The sequence below is a fragment of the Physella acuta genome, unplaced genomic scaffold (assembly GCF_028476545.2).
Source record: "Physella acuta isolate Inbredline_101_S28 unplaced genomic scaffold, ASM2847654v3 ptg000862l, whole genome shotgun sequence".
NCBI lineage: Eukaryota > Metazoa > Mollusca > Gastropoda > Physidae > Physella > Physella acuta.
In genome coordinates this window covers 447,374-463,700 of record NW_026732379.1, presented here as the reverse complement: position 1 = coordinate 463,700, position 16,327 = coordinate 447,374, and the positions used below count along the sequence as shown (strand labels likewise).

General features: G+C 38.7%; 1 protein-coding gene across 2 annotated transcripts; it reads right to left on the bottom strand.

Moving 5' to 3' along the window:
* Window positions 1-7,494: 7,494 nt before the first annotated feature.
* Window positions 7,495-14,462, bottom strand: LOC131952264 (toll-like receptor 4). Of its 2 annotated transcripts, none has more exons than XM_059314852.1 (2): window positions 14,188-14,462; window positions 7,495-10,641 (listed from the first exon to the last, which is right to left on the bottom strand). In XM_059314852.1, exon 2 carries the CDS (start codon window positions 10,623-10,625, stop codon window positions 8,052-8,054), a length of 2,574 nt encoding a protein of 857 aa, XP_059170835.1. In that variant the 5' UTR covers window positions 10,626-10,641; window positions 14,188-14,462; the 3' UTR covers window positions 7,495-8,051. The 2 variants fall into 2 exon arrangements, with proteins under 2 accessions (XP_059170835.1, XP_059170836.1); XM_059314853.1 differs by having other exon boundaries at window positions 14,204-14,462.
* Between the last annotated feature and the right edge of the window lie 1,865 nt (window positions 14,463-16,327).

The following is a 16,327-nucleotide window of genomic DNA, read 5'->3' as shown; positions in this document are numbered from 1 at the left end:
ACGTCAGTATTAATGTGTCTGATTACTTCCCTGCTGGATTATAAGGGTCTTAAATTGTATAACATGCTACCCAGATTGGTTATTACCCATGGATTATATTAGCCGTTGTAGTGTGGGTTTTGTAGGAGTTAAGTGGTCTCACGTTTGCTACAGTAGATAACCTCTAATATATTACAGCATTTGATCAGCTTCGTCTACTTAAACTCTAAACGCAAACGGTATTACTAACAGTATTTTTATTTAGAAATTTCGGCCACATATTTATATTATCCACGAAACTGTCAATAACTGTATAAGGATCTTCAATTCCTAAGAGTTCAAGTTTTTTAACATATTTTTCCTTTTCCGCCGTCGCGATTCTTTACATACGGTGAACACGTCCAGCGCTGGCGAACAGCTGATTGTGTTTACGTCTGATGTACACCACTGTGGCGGCGGGCGTAGGTATCACGTGATTTAGGTCACGTGTTTGCAAGGACTATATATATATATATATATATATATATATATATATATATATATATATATATATATATATATATATATATATATATATATATATATATATATATAGTGCTATGGTGCAAGTAAAAATGATAATTAAAACATGCTTTAAAATACTTTTAATGCGGCATAAAAGTACATGCTGCTCGAATTGTATAAACTGTCGAGGTATTAAAAATATAACATGATAAAGACAAAGTAGTTTAAAGAATGGAATTTAAAAAATACAGGCCTAACTAAAATAAAGTATCAGAGCACACATAAATGGCAACAAATTACATTTGTCATGGTTTTTGATCTGCAAAAGTTGTATATATTTCAAAACATGTAATACATGAAGTCAAAACATAAAACTATTCATATATATATATATATATATATGTTACGTGGGGGTTGTTTTTTAACCGATTAAAAGAGAGACAGATGGTAATAAGATGGTATAGGTAATTATTCTCTCTAATCCGTGGCACTCCCGTTGGGACAGGAAGGTCTACAAGACCTGAGCAAACTAATCACTGCACACTAATACAACATTAATTTTACACTAAAAAAAAAACTTAGTAAACACACAGTTAATGCATTTATTTATCTTCATTTTGACGTAACAAATATATATGTAAAAGACAAAGTTAAAGACACCACACAAATAAGACCTGGCCAGTCTTTCATATTCAAGAACATCACTTGAATTCTTAATACAAATAAAAAACGACAGCAAATCCTTAAACTTCATCTCCATACAGAATTATTCACCTTGCTTACTCACATTAACTCATAATAAAACATACAACTCAGAACACACACAGATAAATGTCATTTCCTTAAGTCCTACACAACTGCTCTGCTTAGGTAATCTCAGAATTACGCTCTTAAATATTACTTCTTCTAATCCTAATTTCATTTCTCGCACTGTTACGTAATCTCAGAATCACACTTGTCAAAGTTATTATTACTAGTCCTAATTTTATTTCTTGCACTGCTACGTAATCCCATAGTCACATCTGAAAATGCTAATATCCCTGGTTCTGATTCCACTAATCCTTGGTTTAAATCCTTCTAAAAGTGAGTACACAGCGGTACTCAAAACAACCTAGTTCAGCAGTAATATTTCCTACCCAGGCAACAAGACATCGTGCATCTGGTACAAACATCGTACTCAAGCGGCAGGAGGGTTTCCAACCACTGGAGAAAAAGACATCGGCTTCTGGTACAACATCTGGCCACACGTACCACATCCATCTAGGCCACAGCAAATAACAGGAACGAAGCACATAATATTTACAAGAACAAGACGTTCGGCCGCTGGTGTAAACACCAGGCCATACCATCCATACATTGCTGGGCCACTGCAGCCAGTCCTAAGGCTGCTACAAGTATACCTCGACTAGCCTCTAGCCATAGCTATGTGTGTGTAAGAGAGAGAGAGAGCTTTACACAGTCCTCTTAAATAGCCTACATCCAACTAAACCTTTTTCCCACCCATCCCAGCTTAATTTGGATGGCGCCACAGTTCTGTCGTACCTAATTAAAAGGTCAGACCCTACCGATACCGTCCTAGGTGTTACGCCCAGTCTGTCCGCCATACTGTCTCCCCAACGGTCACAGGTTAATATGGCTGTCATCCGTAATTGTAATCTAACACGTGCGTCGTCCCGTATACCTGCAACCTACGTCCCCACATTCGTGGACCAGAACTTGAGTCTGGGGACTAGGTTAATCAACGTGACATGAAGCCCATAATTTACCTGTGACACCACCCTGACAGATCAGCGTGCATTGAGACAAAAATATAACTTCAAAAATAAGCAAAATCAGGACAACATACAAGCTCATCCACAATACCTAAGAATAGAATGCACTATACGACTATTCGAGTTTGCCTCATCCTGAGTGATGAGCAAACGAGTAACCATTTTACTTAAATACAAATAATAAAATAACGAGCCAACAATTGAGTACCAGCCCAGCCAACACACACACACACACACACACACACACACACATATATATATATATATATATATATATATATATATATATATATATATATATATATATATATATATATATATATATAATGAGAGTGCATACAAGTATACATCAATATCCAAATGAGGGTGAATACAAATATATTATGTCAATATACACACACAAACACATACACACATACACATACACACACACACACACACACATATATATATATATATATATATATATATATATATATATATATATATATATATATATATATATATATATATATATATATATATATATATATTGTTACGACCCCAAGCGATCTGTACCTGGGTTTGGCCCCATCGAGGAGGGCCAGGTAATTAAAATGAATTGCTTAGGCATGTTACTGTACTGGCCAGCATAGGCCGTGAGAGTCTGGGGGTCTTGACGGCCACACCACGGATTAGATTACGCTGTGGGCGGGGCAGACTTGGAGACTTGGGGGACTCGGCTATTAACGTGGCCAACAGCCCATAAATTACCTGGTGACACCACGGGCTGACCGTTGATGCTTGATCTAGGCTAGTGACGGTCCGTGTTTTACGGCTGGGAAAACCTTCCAGGTCGGAGGGGGCCGAGGGGACCGTCATGGACGGATATGACCTAGGGTCAGGCCTTAATTAAAATCGTTCCCACGGTGTAGGGCGGGGGACGAGTACTTTAGGAGGGTAGACTGGGGACACTCTGGGACAGACACTCGGGACACACACACGGAGACGGACGGACGTCTCGGATAGCTAGGTTTAGAGGAGACAGACATGGGTCGTCTCTGTGAGTTAGTGGAAAGCCACGACATGTTTTAGACTTAGGCTAGGCTTGACAGTTAGGGACAAGTAGATTAGTCAAATTAAGGACTGTAGTTGTAGTACTTAGTTGTGTATATTTCTGATTGTTGTACTTCGGTGGCGGGTTAATGTTAGATGTTGTATTTTGTGGCGAATAAATAGAGATTACTGAAGTTGGCTTTTATTTATTTTTATTTTTCTTCTTCTTGTTTACGATCCCCTGACTAGTTCGAAAGGATTAGAGAAGGGGGTACGTAATAGAATTGGTGGCTAGCGTCTGGGATTGGACAGACAACGAGTTGAATAGTTTCTTTTGATGCCATTTTCAGTTGGGGGCTCACGAGCTTGTGTTTTAGTTTTAAGCTTTATGAGTAGTGAGAGTAAAGTTCACGGAATCAGGAGAGTTTTCCAAACATTGAGTAAGTAGCGAGCTTATCACCTTTGTATTGACACTGAGTTTATTATGCTGTTTTTATGTTGGTCCAGTAGAGCTGGAATTTTTATTTTTATTCAGTATAGCTGGAGGGATTAATGCCCAGTATACTTGAATGTTTTTTGTGTGGTCCAGTGGAACTGGAGTAATCGGGTTTATTCAGTACAGCTGGAGGGTCAATTCCCAGGTACGTGAATAAATTCGTAATTTTGTTTGGTTTGCTCAGTATAGCTGGAGGGTCAATTCCCAGTATACGTGAGTAAATCGTTTGTGATCCAGTGTAGCTGGATATCTTAGTTTGGTTGGCCCAGTATAGCTGGTGTCTACCTGTTTAAAGTGTCAAAGGTGATAGCCGTACTTTTAATGTTTAAGTTAAAGTTGTTTGTTGTGAGCCACATTTTTAGTAGTTAACCGCCACCATTTAGCTGGATAAGTTCCGTAAGTGTGAATCATGGACGTAATGAGTTTTATTGAGTGTCCAACTCTAGAAGTTTTAGACAGGTTTTGTCGCGTAGAGTTGTTGCGTCTAGTTGAGGAGCTAGGACTAGAGGTTGACGTCTCGGATAGAGATAGAGTTCTACGAGATCATATTTGTGTTGAGTTGGTAAATACAGGTAGATTAGAGGAGTGTCTTGACTCGATAGAATATTATGAGATCGGACGTGTTAGGGTTGAAGAAATTGAGAGGAAGTATCAAGCTAAGTTGTTAGATATCGAGAGAGAAAAAGAGGCTAAGTTATTAGAGATCAGGAGGGATATATTCAGGTCAGAATCTTGGAAGGAAATTGACATTAAAAGTTTAGAGAAACTGTTCGGACATGAAGTTAAACTATTAGAGATCAGGAGGGAACGGGATTTACTTAGGCTATGGGAGGAGGCGCAGCTTAGTGGGTTGTTTGACTTTCCAGAATCTGTCTCTGTTTTCTCTCAGGCTAGTGTAGTAGTTTCCGAGGATCGGTATAGAAATGAAGATAGTTCGTTGTCTGATAGAGTTGGTAGTGAGTTTTGTCAGTCTCAGACTAAGGCTGCCACTAGCTTTGGCTCAGTCCCTGAAGTCGACTCTAACCTAGCAGAACCAGCACAAACGTCAAAACGTGCTGATAGCTTACGAGTTGAGAGTTGTGTGCCGACAAGTACTGAAGGCATTCAGCAAGTTATTGGTTTAGATAAAATCACGGCTACCACTCTGATGTTGACCAGTCATGAAAAGGGGCAGTCAATATCTGACCCAGTGGATACAACCACCGATGATATCCCGGCGACCACTCTGATATTGGCCAGTCATGAAAAGGGGCTGTCAATATCTGACCCAGTGGATATAACTACCGCTGAAATCACGGTAACCACCGAGAGAGTGAATACCCATGAGAACAGGCTGTCCTCGTCTGAACCTGAACCAGTAACTGCATCTGATCAAGACCTTACCACTTGTGGTCTTGAAGGCGTCATGACCTTAACTGGAGGTCATGTGAATGGTGACCCACACCTTCGGGTAGACGAGTCAACAAATCTTCTGCTAGCATCGGTAGCAGACGAAATCGTTACCCATTGTCTTGGAGGTGAGCCTAACACGGGCTGTCCTCCCATGATCCCAGCAGTATTTGATTTCTCCCCGACCAAGTCCAACAACCCGGAGGCCATGACCTCACCTGGAGGTCACGTGGATGGTGTTCTACATCCAGAGATCGAGGAGACGATGAATCTTTTGTCAGTGGTGACGAGCAAAGTCGTTACCTTTTGTTTAGGAGTTGAGCCTACCTCAGGCTTCCATCCCCTTATCACGGAGGTGATTTATTGTTCTCTGACCGACCCGGTCAAGACCAACAACCCGGAGACGGTGACCTCAGCGGGTCACGCTACTTCCTTCAACCGAGGGTGCGTACAAGCGAGCGCACACCCCATTGCTTTCACGAAGACGGGGCGTGTAATCGTTCCCTCTTTGTATGACTCGATGTTCAGGATTAACATCGTGTCAAAACATGGCTACATTGCAAGCAGTCCTGTGAAACCACGCCTTATGTGCGAGTTGTTGTTGTTGTGGACGGACAATAACTCTGTCACTAAAATTGTGCTGCGCCGGTATAAAGTTCGGCTTAAGTTTTATGTTTACGGACTCATGATGACCCGAAAGACGGAAAACTAATTTGTGTTTCAAACCTACTAGAACTGTTCCCAAGATAGACTGTTTCATGTTTTCCCGGGATGCAAGTGTTCTAATCAAAATGAACTGTTTTTAGGCTTAAAGAATGTACCTTTTACATGTCTTGTTTGAAAAAAAAATGTGTTATTGATGTTTTACATGATGATGAATTCGTGACAGTTTTTAATTGTATTGACAGGTTTTGTTGACTGATGACGTAACTATCAGTAAAACGAAGACTGTTGGTTTCAACATTGAGATTATTTGCGACAGTGACATATGTGTTGCAGATTTGCGGTTTTATTTACTTTGATGTCTATGTTTGATGACATTGTGTTTGGGGTATTTAGTCAAACCTGTTATTGTGACTAAATCATCCACGTTTCTTATCTTTTTAATTATGAAGATGTTAAATTGTTTTAGTCCTATTTAGGTTTATTCTGGGACTTTTGAGGAGTTGTGAGATTGGGGTGGTGGTCTAGGTGATATTCAATTAATTCCCCTTGTGGTGAATTAATTTCTCGAAGGGAGGAGGTGTTACGACCCCAAGCGATCTGTACCTGGGTTTGGCCCCATCGAGGAGGGCCAGGTAATTAAAATGAAATGCTTAGGCATGTTACTGTACTGGCCAGCATAGGCCGTGAGAGTCTGGGGGTCTTGACGGCCACACCACGGATTAGATTACGCTGTGGGCGTGGCAGACTTGGAGACTTGGGGGACTCGGCTATTAACGTGGCCAACAGCCCATAAATTACCTGGTGACACCACGGGCTGACCGTTGATGCTTGATCTAGGCCTAGGCTAGTGACGGTCCGTGTTTTACGGCTGGGAAAACCTTCCAGGTCGGAGGGGGCCGAGGGGACCGTCATGGACGGATATGACCTAGGGTCAGGCCTTAATTAAAATCGTTCCCACGGTGTAGGGCGGGGGACGAGTACTTTAGGAGGGTAGACTGGGGACACTCTGGGACAGACACTCGGGACACACACACGGAGACGGACGGACGTCTCGGATAGCTAGGTTTAGAGGAGACAGACATGGGTCGTCTCTGTGAGTTAGTGGAAAGCCACGACATGTTTTAGACTTAGGCTAGGCTTGACAGTTAGGGACAAGTAGATTAGTCAAATTAAGGACTGTAGTTGTAGTACTTAGTTGTGTATATTTCTGATTGTTGTACTTCGGTGGCGGGTTAATGTTAGATGTTGTATTTTGTGGCGAATAAATAGAGATTACTGAAGTTGGCTTTTATTTATTTTTATTTTTCTTCTTCTTGTTTACGATCCCCTGACTAGTTCGAAAGGATTAGAGAAGGGGGTACGTAACAATATATATATATATATATATATATATATATATATATATATATATATATATATATATATATATATATATATATATAGTGTTAGAGATGGTGGTTGTTAACTAATGATTTGCATTCATACTTTAGTGGATCAACTGTCAATAAAATATTAACGTTTTGAATTTAAATTCAGTTGATCTCATTGTGTCATAGTATCACTCCTGTTATTTGTATATTTTACTATAATTTTTACCTTCAAAATGTATATTGAAATAATCGTAATAATGGTATTTAATAATGACAATGTATGTTTATATCACGAAAAAATAGCATTTTTAATTTCCACATTCTGTAGTCAAAATGGTAGTTAATAAAGAAATAGTATGTTAATATGTCAATATGATGTAAACAAACATTAACACACCGTAATATAAGGGAAAAAAAACATGTTAAAAAGAAGCAAAATTAGAATTTAAGTAAATCTATATTGTTTATAATATCAAAATATAACTGTGTTTGCCAATGGCATAGTCATAAAATGGCACATCAAGCCCAATAAATGGATAATCTTAATCTGATTCGTTTTCGAATCACAATATATGTAAAATTTTGAGGACACTATCTACATCCGGGTTTCCAGCCTTTTTAATAATTGTGAGTTTTCTAATAACCGTAGACACCAGGTTATCCGTTGGATAATTTCCGAAATCCATGGTACACAAAAATGGACGATTTCCTTATGTTTATTTCCCGATTTCATGGAGCAGATAGGTTCTTGTCTAGTTCATAACGCCATCAACCGATTCTGAAATTAACCAGTTCCTGACATCACAGTCGATTTCTGCGTGTCATTATCTTCGTATTCCTTCAGTTTCTGATATCATTTGCAAGTTTATCCCATAACCTCCCTATACTGGTGGCATCAGGCAGTGGGTCAGGATACGGAATGTAAGTGTTATTCCGGATGTTGTACAGCAGTTCCCGGCCAAGGTCAGTCTCCGGAATTTTTTCCATCAGCAGAAAAATGAGAACCGGCCTGCCGGTGTGGATGGACTCGATATTGGCCATCTGAATTTCGTAGCCACACCAGTAGCTGTTGATCATGTTCCTCGTCAAGACGACCACAGTTTTCCTGCAGGTACAGACAGCTTTGACGATGTTCGAGGCGATGTAGTCACCAGCTACAAAATCTCTGCCGTGAATGAACACGTTCAGCCCTCGTTTCTTTAGCTCGGGATAAAGTTTGTTCACAACAAAATTGTGATCTTTGTGATCATACGAAATGAAAGCATCGAATTCGAAGTCGTTTTGTTTCTGTTTGCCAGATTTTTTGTACTGCAGATAGGCTGCGTAGTACAGATATCGTATTCGCCATCTGTATCTGTAGAGCAAGGCGTAGATAATCAAAGAGAATGTCATTAGTGAACCGCCACCTACGGATAAAAATATAACCACGTGACTACTACATTTCCCGTTTAAAATTAGCATAGTAGAATTGTACCCGTCGTTGACATACTTCGTTGATTGATCTTCAGAGAAACAGAGATAGTTTCTAAAGTTTTTCTTAAAAGCGCCGGATGTGGTCATCCATTTTAGGAACTCGAAGTTCTCACACGTGCAGGTTATTGGCACAAATGCCAGAGACATTTTAAAACTTATGTTGTGAGCTAAAAGAAAATCAATGTGAAGTCGTATGACTGGTGAAATATTGTGCAGCCTCGCATGTTTTAAACTTATGTACTCCAATTTGTCTAGACGAGATAAATCTACATCAAACGTTTCTATCGTGTTTGTATCTAAATACAGTTCCCTCAAGTTTGTTAATTCACTGAATACATCATTCGGTAAAGTAGTGATTGAATTAAAGGAAAGATTCAACAACCGGAGGTTCGTTAAACTGGAAAACACGATGGAAGAATTTCTGTTATTGAAATAATAACCGAGAAGGTTAGAGCTCATGTTTAGAACTTCGAGGCTAGACAAGTTGCTGAAAAATCCATTTTCGATGTGGGCCACGAAACTAAATGAGATATCGAAATACTTTAAGTAGTTGAAGCCTTTTAACGGGCCTATCAGAATCGGAAAGTGGTTGTCAGTGATACTGAGAGACTCTAGTCGGTTTTCCTTCACTCGCAGTTTTGAGAGAACATAGTTCAAATTTGCGCCGTTCATTTCTAATCGCTTTAGTTTTGGTGGTAATGTAAACTCGAAAGGTTTCCCGTCGTATGAGGTTTCGTCATACAATGTACATTTTTTCTTCTTTGAAGACTGCATCAGCGCGTAAGGATACCTGCTTGGGATGCTATAAGTAAAACCAGCTTTGCTGAGCATAAGGACAGTCAGGTTTTCCATTTGTGAGAGATCAGCCAAGTACGTTCCGAACACGAATCTGTTTCCACTCAGGTCTAAAGTCTTTAAGGTTTTGGGAAGTTTTTGAATAAACTTTCTGTCAACCGCTTCAATGTTGTTTTCCTGAGCTTCGAGGTACTCCAAGTTTGGAGGAAAGTTGTGAAAATAGGAACTCTCCAAACAAATTCCTAATGAATACCTGTTTACGATTAGATTCATCTTCAGAAATTTTAAAGTGGTTGTTTCATTCAAGCCGTATAAAACATTATTAATGTATGGAATGTCAATATCTTCGTTATGTGTTAGGTCGAGAAATACCAAATTCTTTAAAGGCAAGAAGGCCCCAGCTTCAATGTAACGACCTTGTATGAAGCAGGAGCTTATATCTAAGTATTTTAAATTAGTTAAATATATAAATGTACTGTTGGTGAGAGAGTTTATTTTACATCTTCCTTGTAAATAGCCAGAAACTGTTAAATTAGTTAGCGAAGTCATGTTTTGAAAGCCTGGACCAAATGGTTCATTATAAAGCCCATCCAAGAATAAAGTCTCGAGTTTTTGCAGTTTCGATAAAGCTTTATCTGGATATGAGAAATTGCTGGAGGTGTTTTGAAGCAAGTTAAGTTTCAGCCAAATTAGACTTTTTAACGGGCTGAAAACATTATCATGGAATGTCGTATCTCTTACCTCTAGAGGATTTGCTCTGAGATTTAAAGATAATAGTTTAGAAAGTCCATTGAATGCTTGCGGATTAAGAACAGAGATCAAGTTACACGAAATATCGAGAACTTCCAGCTCAGTGTATAACAAGAAGTCATCGTTCTGTAAAACAGTAATAGAATTGTTTCTAAGGTATAGATAAACGATAGTGTTAGGGAAAACTTTATCTCGTACAGTTTTTAAACCGCATAACGTATAATTAGCGTATGTCTGGTTGTACCAGCAGTGTTTGCTGAAGTTCTTCCCGCTAGGGAGGTCCGGACGTGGCAGGATTGATGCCTTGTGGTCGTCATCTGCAGACGCATTTGTAAAAATCATAGACGAATACACGATGAGTAGTAGGCAGACTGCTATTTTAAACGACAGTTGCATCTTCAACGTAGTTTTTCTGTGAGATATATTTTTCAAAGAAATGACATTAATATTTTATTTTAAAAAAATAATAAAAAACAACAATGAATGCAATGCATACATGATACATGTGCTGATTATTAGGGCACATCAAATAGAGTTAAAATACTTCTTGACCTCGATGTGTGAAGAGAGTGTGTAGTCAGCCTTATGCCCACCCTCCTTTTACGTTCCACAAGTCTTGTGCCCATCAGAGCTGGGTGGACTCAGAGATGTCCTCAAGCACCAACTACGATCAGAGATCATATCTAGGGACCTTCGAACTAGCAACGGAAATCTCTACCATCCCCCCTCGATGTTCCATAAAAAAAAACAAGTTATTTTATTGAAAGACGAGAAAAGCATAGATGTTTATTAAATAAAGAATTAAATTTAGTCACAAACATTGGCTGACATGTGTCATGCAAATCTATGTATACTAGTGTTTGTGCCATCCCGCAGAGTTAATTGAAACACATTTCTTATTATCTGCACTTTCTCAAACTCACAACACATCCAACTCAAGCACTTAGATCTCCCGATACAAGCTCAAAGACTTCCCTCCTTGAACTCAGATCCCCATACTCCTAATCCCTAGCTTATTATACGTATACACCCTTATATCAAAAGCTTCAGATCCACTACATCTAACTCATCTAACTATGTGGTCACCCTAGTTGTAAATGTAATTAATTTATTAGATTAAATATTATTTCTTCTGACGTTTTATCGGGGATTACTTATCCTAAAAGCTTAATTTTAGTCGCTGTCTACCTTCTAACTCTTATGTTTTCCAAACGAAATTAATCTACATAAATGAAAATATGTGTGTTTGTAGTTTTTTGGGTTTGTCCTTTATGCATTACTACACCTTTCATCGGATCGCATGAAAATTTGGAAGGTTGATGAGACCACTCCATTGAGATTTCTGGAAAAAAAAATTACAATTTCGCGGGGCGGCAAATCGCAAGTAAGACCTGAGTGTTCTTTTGCTATAACCATAAATGTTTAACTTGAATTAAATATTGGGTCTTCTTTTTATAAACATAATTGTTTAATTTTATATTGGATAGGATTTTAATATTAGTAGAGTCTATGAGCCGCGAAATACGGCTTGCGGTCCATAATGAACAGGAGGCCTCCATCAAGCCGCAAAATGCGGCTCGTAGAAGGAATGAAATATAAAATGAAGCACCTGTGTTTTGGTGTGATGATCTCAACAAAAGAACGATCGGCCTTAAAAGAATATATTTTATAGTAGGTTACCAAGTATTTAAAAAAAAAACGCAGACTTAATAGTATACTTTTACAATTACTAAAACCTACATACCAAAATCTACAAATAAATATTTTTAAAAAAAATCTTGTATATAAAGCAACTATCGAAATATGTTTAGGCGTATATATATATATATATATATATATATATATATATATATATATATATATATATATATATTAGTGTATTTCAGCTTAAAAGCTTGTTATATTAAATACATTACAGATCTTCTTGCTTTTAAATCAAGCAAGTTTAAAGAATCTACTTGAATATCATAAATCCAATTTGAAAAAGTGAACCGTTTTAAAACAAGCGCTGTGAGCTGATATAATTCATAAGCTGGGCTACCAATTATGACAATCTCGATGGGGGATCGAAAAGTCAGAGGCATCGCTAGGCGGGGACAGGGGTGCGGATCGCACGGGGTGACACCAAGACAAAAAAAATGTTTTAAATAGATGATCCCTACAAGGGGGGGGGGGGGGGGGCACCAAGCTAATTATTGAGAAAGCCATGAAATGTTGCTTTGTTTTATTTTGTAATAAAAAATTCAGGCGATTTGGCCAAATGGGAGGGGGGTGACACCAAGTGTATTTATATATATATATATATATATATATATATATATATATATATATATATATATATATATATATATATATATATATATATATATATATATATATATATATATAGCCTATACTTTTTCTAATAAGGTGGGGGGGGGTGACACCAAGAGGTGCCGCACCGGGTGACACCCGACATAGCGACGCCACTGCGAATAGTGTAGAATATCCCTGGTGGGTACCGGACTAACGTTTAGAAAAGTAAAGATGGCTTGGCATAAAACTAACCAAACTATCACTTAAAATGCTGTAGTTACAAAATCATATTGACCTTAAGCTATAGATCTATTAAAATGTATCCCACATCCATTGAAACACATTTAGTTAGTCGTATGTTGACATCCACTGCTGTACGGAAACAGCCGGGGGAAAGCGAAACTAAAATCGAAACCGTCGCAGGGGAAGTTACCTCTGGTAAGCATTAAGTTTTTAAGGTGTGTCACGATGATTGATTACTCATATATTTATATGGTTTAATATTCAGAAAATTGCAGATTACTGGAGTTAATTTTTAAGGTGTGTGTTGAAAGCCTATTCAGTGGCGTCACTAGGTTGGGTGTCAACTGGTGCGGTAACCAAGGGTGTCACCACAGCCTCTTCCAACAATTTTACATTTTCGGTTTGGAGTCACCCATCTCCCATTTCTATTTTGTTAGCTAGATAAAAATATTGTTTAGTATAAATATTACGAATTTCAATTTGTTGTTTCACTCTCTAAACGGTGTCACCCGGTGCGGTCCGACCCCCCCCCCCCCTCACACACACACACACACACACTCACACGTTGTTACACTACTGAGACGATTTGCATTAAATGGTATAAGGGGTGGTATAAAGGAATTTATATAACACTACATTGGATATTTTTATAAGCTTTTATTTAACTTGATCCCAATTTCGTTCATTTGTCTGTTTTATATGTCGAAATTTGCGAACGAAATTTCCAAAACATTACACGACGATAATGTAATGTGACATACATTTAGATAAAATTGTTAAGTAATAATTTGTTTTTAAAATAATTAATTAATGATTGCTAATCTACGATAGATAGAAACGGCGTTATCGGATGGTAGAGCTTACGAATGCTAGCGCGAAAGTCTCAAGTTCGGATCTACGATTCAAGTATGTCGGACGTCCCTGAGTCCACCCAGCTCTTATGGGTACCTGACTAAGTTAGGAAAAGTAAGACAGCCGGGCATAGTACTGACCACACTATCCCCTTCAGTGGCGTAGCGAGGTCGGGTGTCACCCTGTACGGCACTTAATGGTGTCACCCCCCCCCCCCCCCCAGAGGCTTAGAGACCCTTCCCAGGGACAAACTTTCAAATTTTCAATTTGCACCCCCCTCAAGTTTTCGATGCGCACCCCCCTCAAACTTTCGATTTGCACCCCCCCCCCCTCGAGTTTTTCTCTATATATTTTGCTATTTTTTGCCTTGGTGTCACCCCCCTAAATGGTGTCACCCGGTGCGGTTCGCCCCCCCCCCCCTCGCTACGCCCCTGATCCACTTGAATGTGTATAGGGTGCGAATCGTAAAAAGATAATGATGGTAATATAACAATCGTTTACCAATTTGCTAGTCATAACAAGGACTTTATCTATATTAAAAAAGTTTAAATTTTAAAAAAAAACTTACCCTAGCCTATACTTACACTACACGTTTGTACTACACAGGAAATATCTCAACTTAAACTACTGTGCTTATAAATTATGTGTACGTACACTATCTTAACAACTAAACATTCTTGTTTCCCATCTCCTCCTTCGTTATTTTCAACAAATCAACTTGTTTACAGTTTGAATGGCTTGTGACCTTGACCCATACCTCCTTTTTATATGCCTCCACTTAGGTTTCTGAACGCTTGAATAGAGAATATGACTCAAAAGTGGGGAAATTTACAACACACTCCCGCCTCCCGTTGAATAATCTAAACAAAAGGTAAAACTTGTTTTCTAAAAATGGATATCACGTGATATAAACGAATAATACTAGAGGGTGTAAACGAAACTGAAAAAGCCGACTTTAATACAACATAGTCGTCCACCAACTACATCGTGTATTACTAAAAATAACATGTCTACATTGTGTGATCAGTTGGAGGGGGTGGGGTGGAGGGGTTTTAGGATAGAGGTAGTATTTTGAATGTAGTATCTTAATAAATGTAGGTTTAGAGTTGGGGTTGATGTTGGATATACGTTTGTAGTTGGGTTTTGGGTTCTTCAGCATAAGAGGGGGGGGGGGGGAGGTAATTGACAGGGGTAATAGCGAGGGGGGGGGGATCCGGTGGGAGGATTATAGACCATATATATATATATATATATATATATATATATATATATATATATATATATATATATATATATATATACATATATGCATATAGCCTATATTTACAAAAATATCTACAGGCCTATATAATGTGTGAGTGCATGTAGTGTAGGCCAATATGCAATTACTACCACGCTCCAGAGGCGTAGCGACCCTTCCCGGCGCCCGCGGACAAACTTCCAATTTGGCGCCCCCCTCGGAAACAACCTTTCAGTTTTCACCCGCCCCCTGAAACTTTCAATTTGCACCCCCCCCCCTCAAACTTTGAATTAGCACCCCCACCCCCACATATATTTTTTATATTTATAATGCAGAACTGCAGCTAAAATGAGATTTTAATTTGTTTTTACAACCAAATTTGGCGCCCCCTATGGTCGGCGCCCGGGGACACATGTACCCCCGCCCCCCCCCCCCCCCCCCTCTCGCTACGCCTCTGCCACGCTCAACTAGTCTCGCCACCAAAAAAAGTTTGAATGTCCCAGTTGCATTGAACGTGGTTTCCAGGGAAAACGGGGTCATGGGTCACCGGGGGGGGGGGAAGTGGTAGAAGTTCCGGGCAGGGTCAACAAACGAGCGGTAGACAACACTAGACCAGAGGTGTATCGATGGCGGGGGTGGGGGTGCGGACCGCACCGGGTGACACCATTTAGGGGTTGACACCAAGTCAAAAATTTGCAAAATGTGCAGAAGAAAAATGATTTTTGCCAGTTAATTAAAGTTAAATAGTCTTTTAAGTACAAACTGTTTATAATTACAAGAGGGCGGGGGTGACACAATGACCTGAACGTGCTAAGTATAGAGAAAACAATGCTACATCCAACAGTATTATTAACAGACTAAAGATAAACATCGTTAGTCTTAGGTCTTCAGTGATTAAAACTTATACACGTACATGTACGCAGCATATATTTAAATTATAGGCCTATGTAGGACAACATTATATATATATATATATATATATATATATATATATATATATATATACAGTGGCGTAGTGAGGTCAGGTGTCACCCGGTGCGGCACTTAATGGTGTCACCCCCCCCCCCAGAGGCGTAGCGACTCCTCCTGCGGACACACTTTCAATTTTCGATTTGCACCCCCCCCCCCCCTCAAATTTTTCTCTATATATTTTACTATTTTTTGCCTTGGTGTCACCCACCTAAATGGTGTAACCCGGTGCGGTCCGCACCCCCGCTATATATATATATGTAAATATATATATATATATCTATATATATATCTATATATATATCTATCTATATATAAATATATATATATATATATATATATATATATATATATATATATATATATATATATATATATCTATATATATATCTATATATATATATATATATATATATATATATATATAAATATATAAATGTATATATATATAGTTTCTTTGTGTGTGTGTGGGGGGGGGGTGACACCCGACCTAGTGACG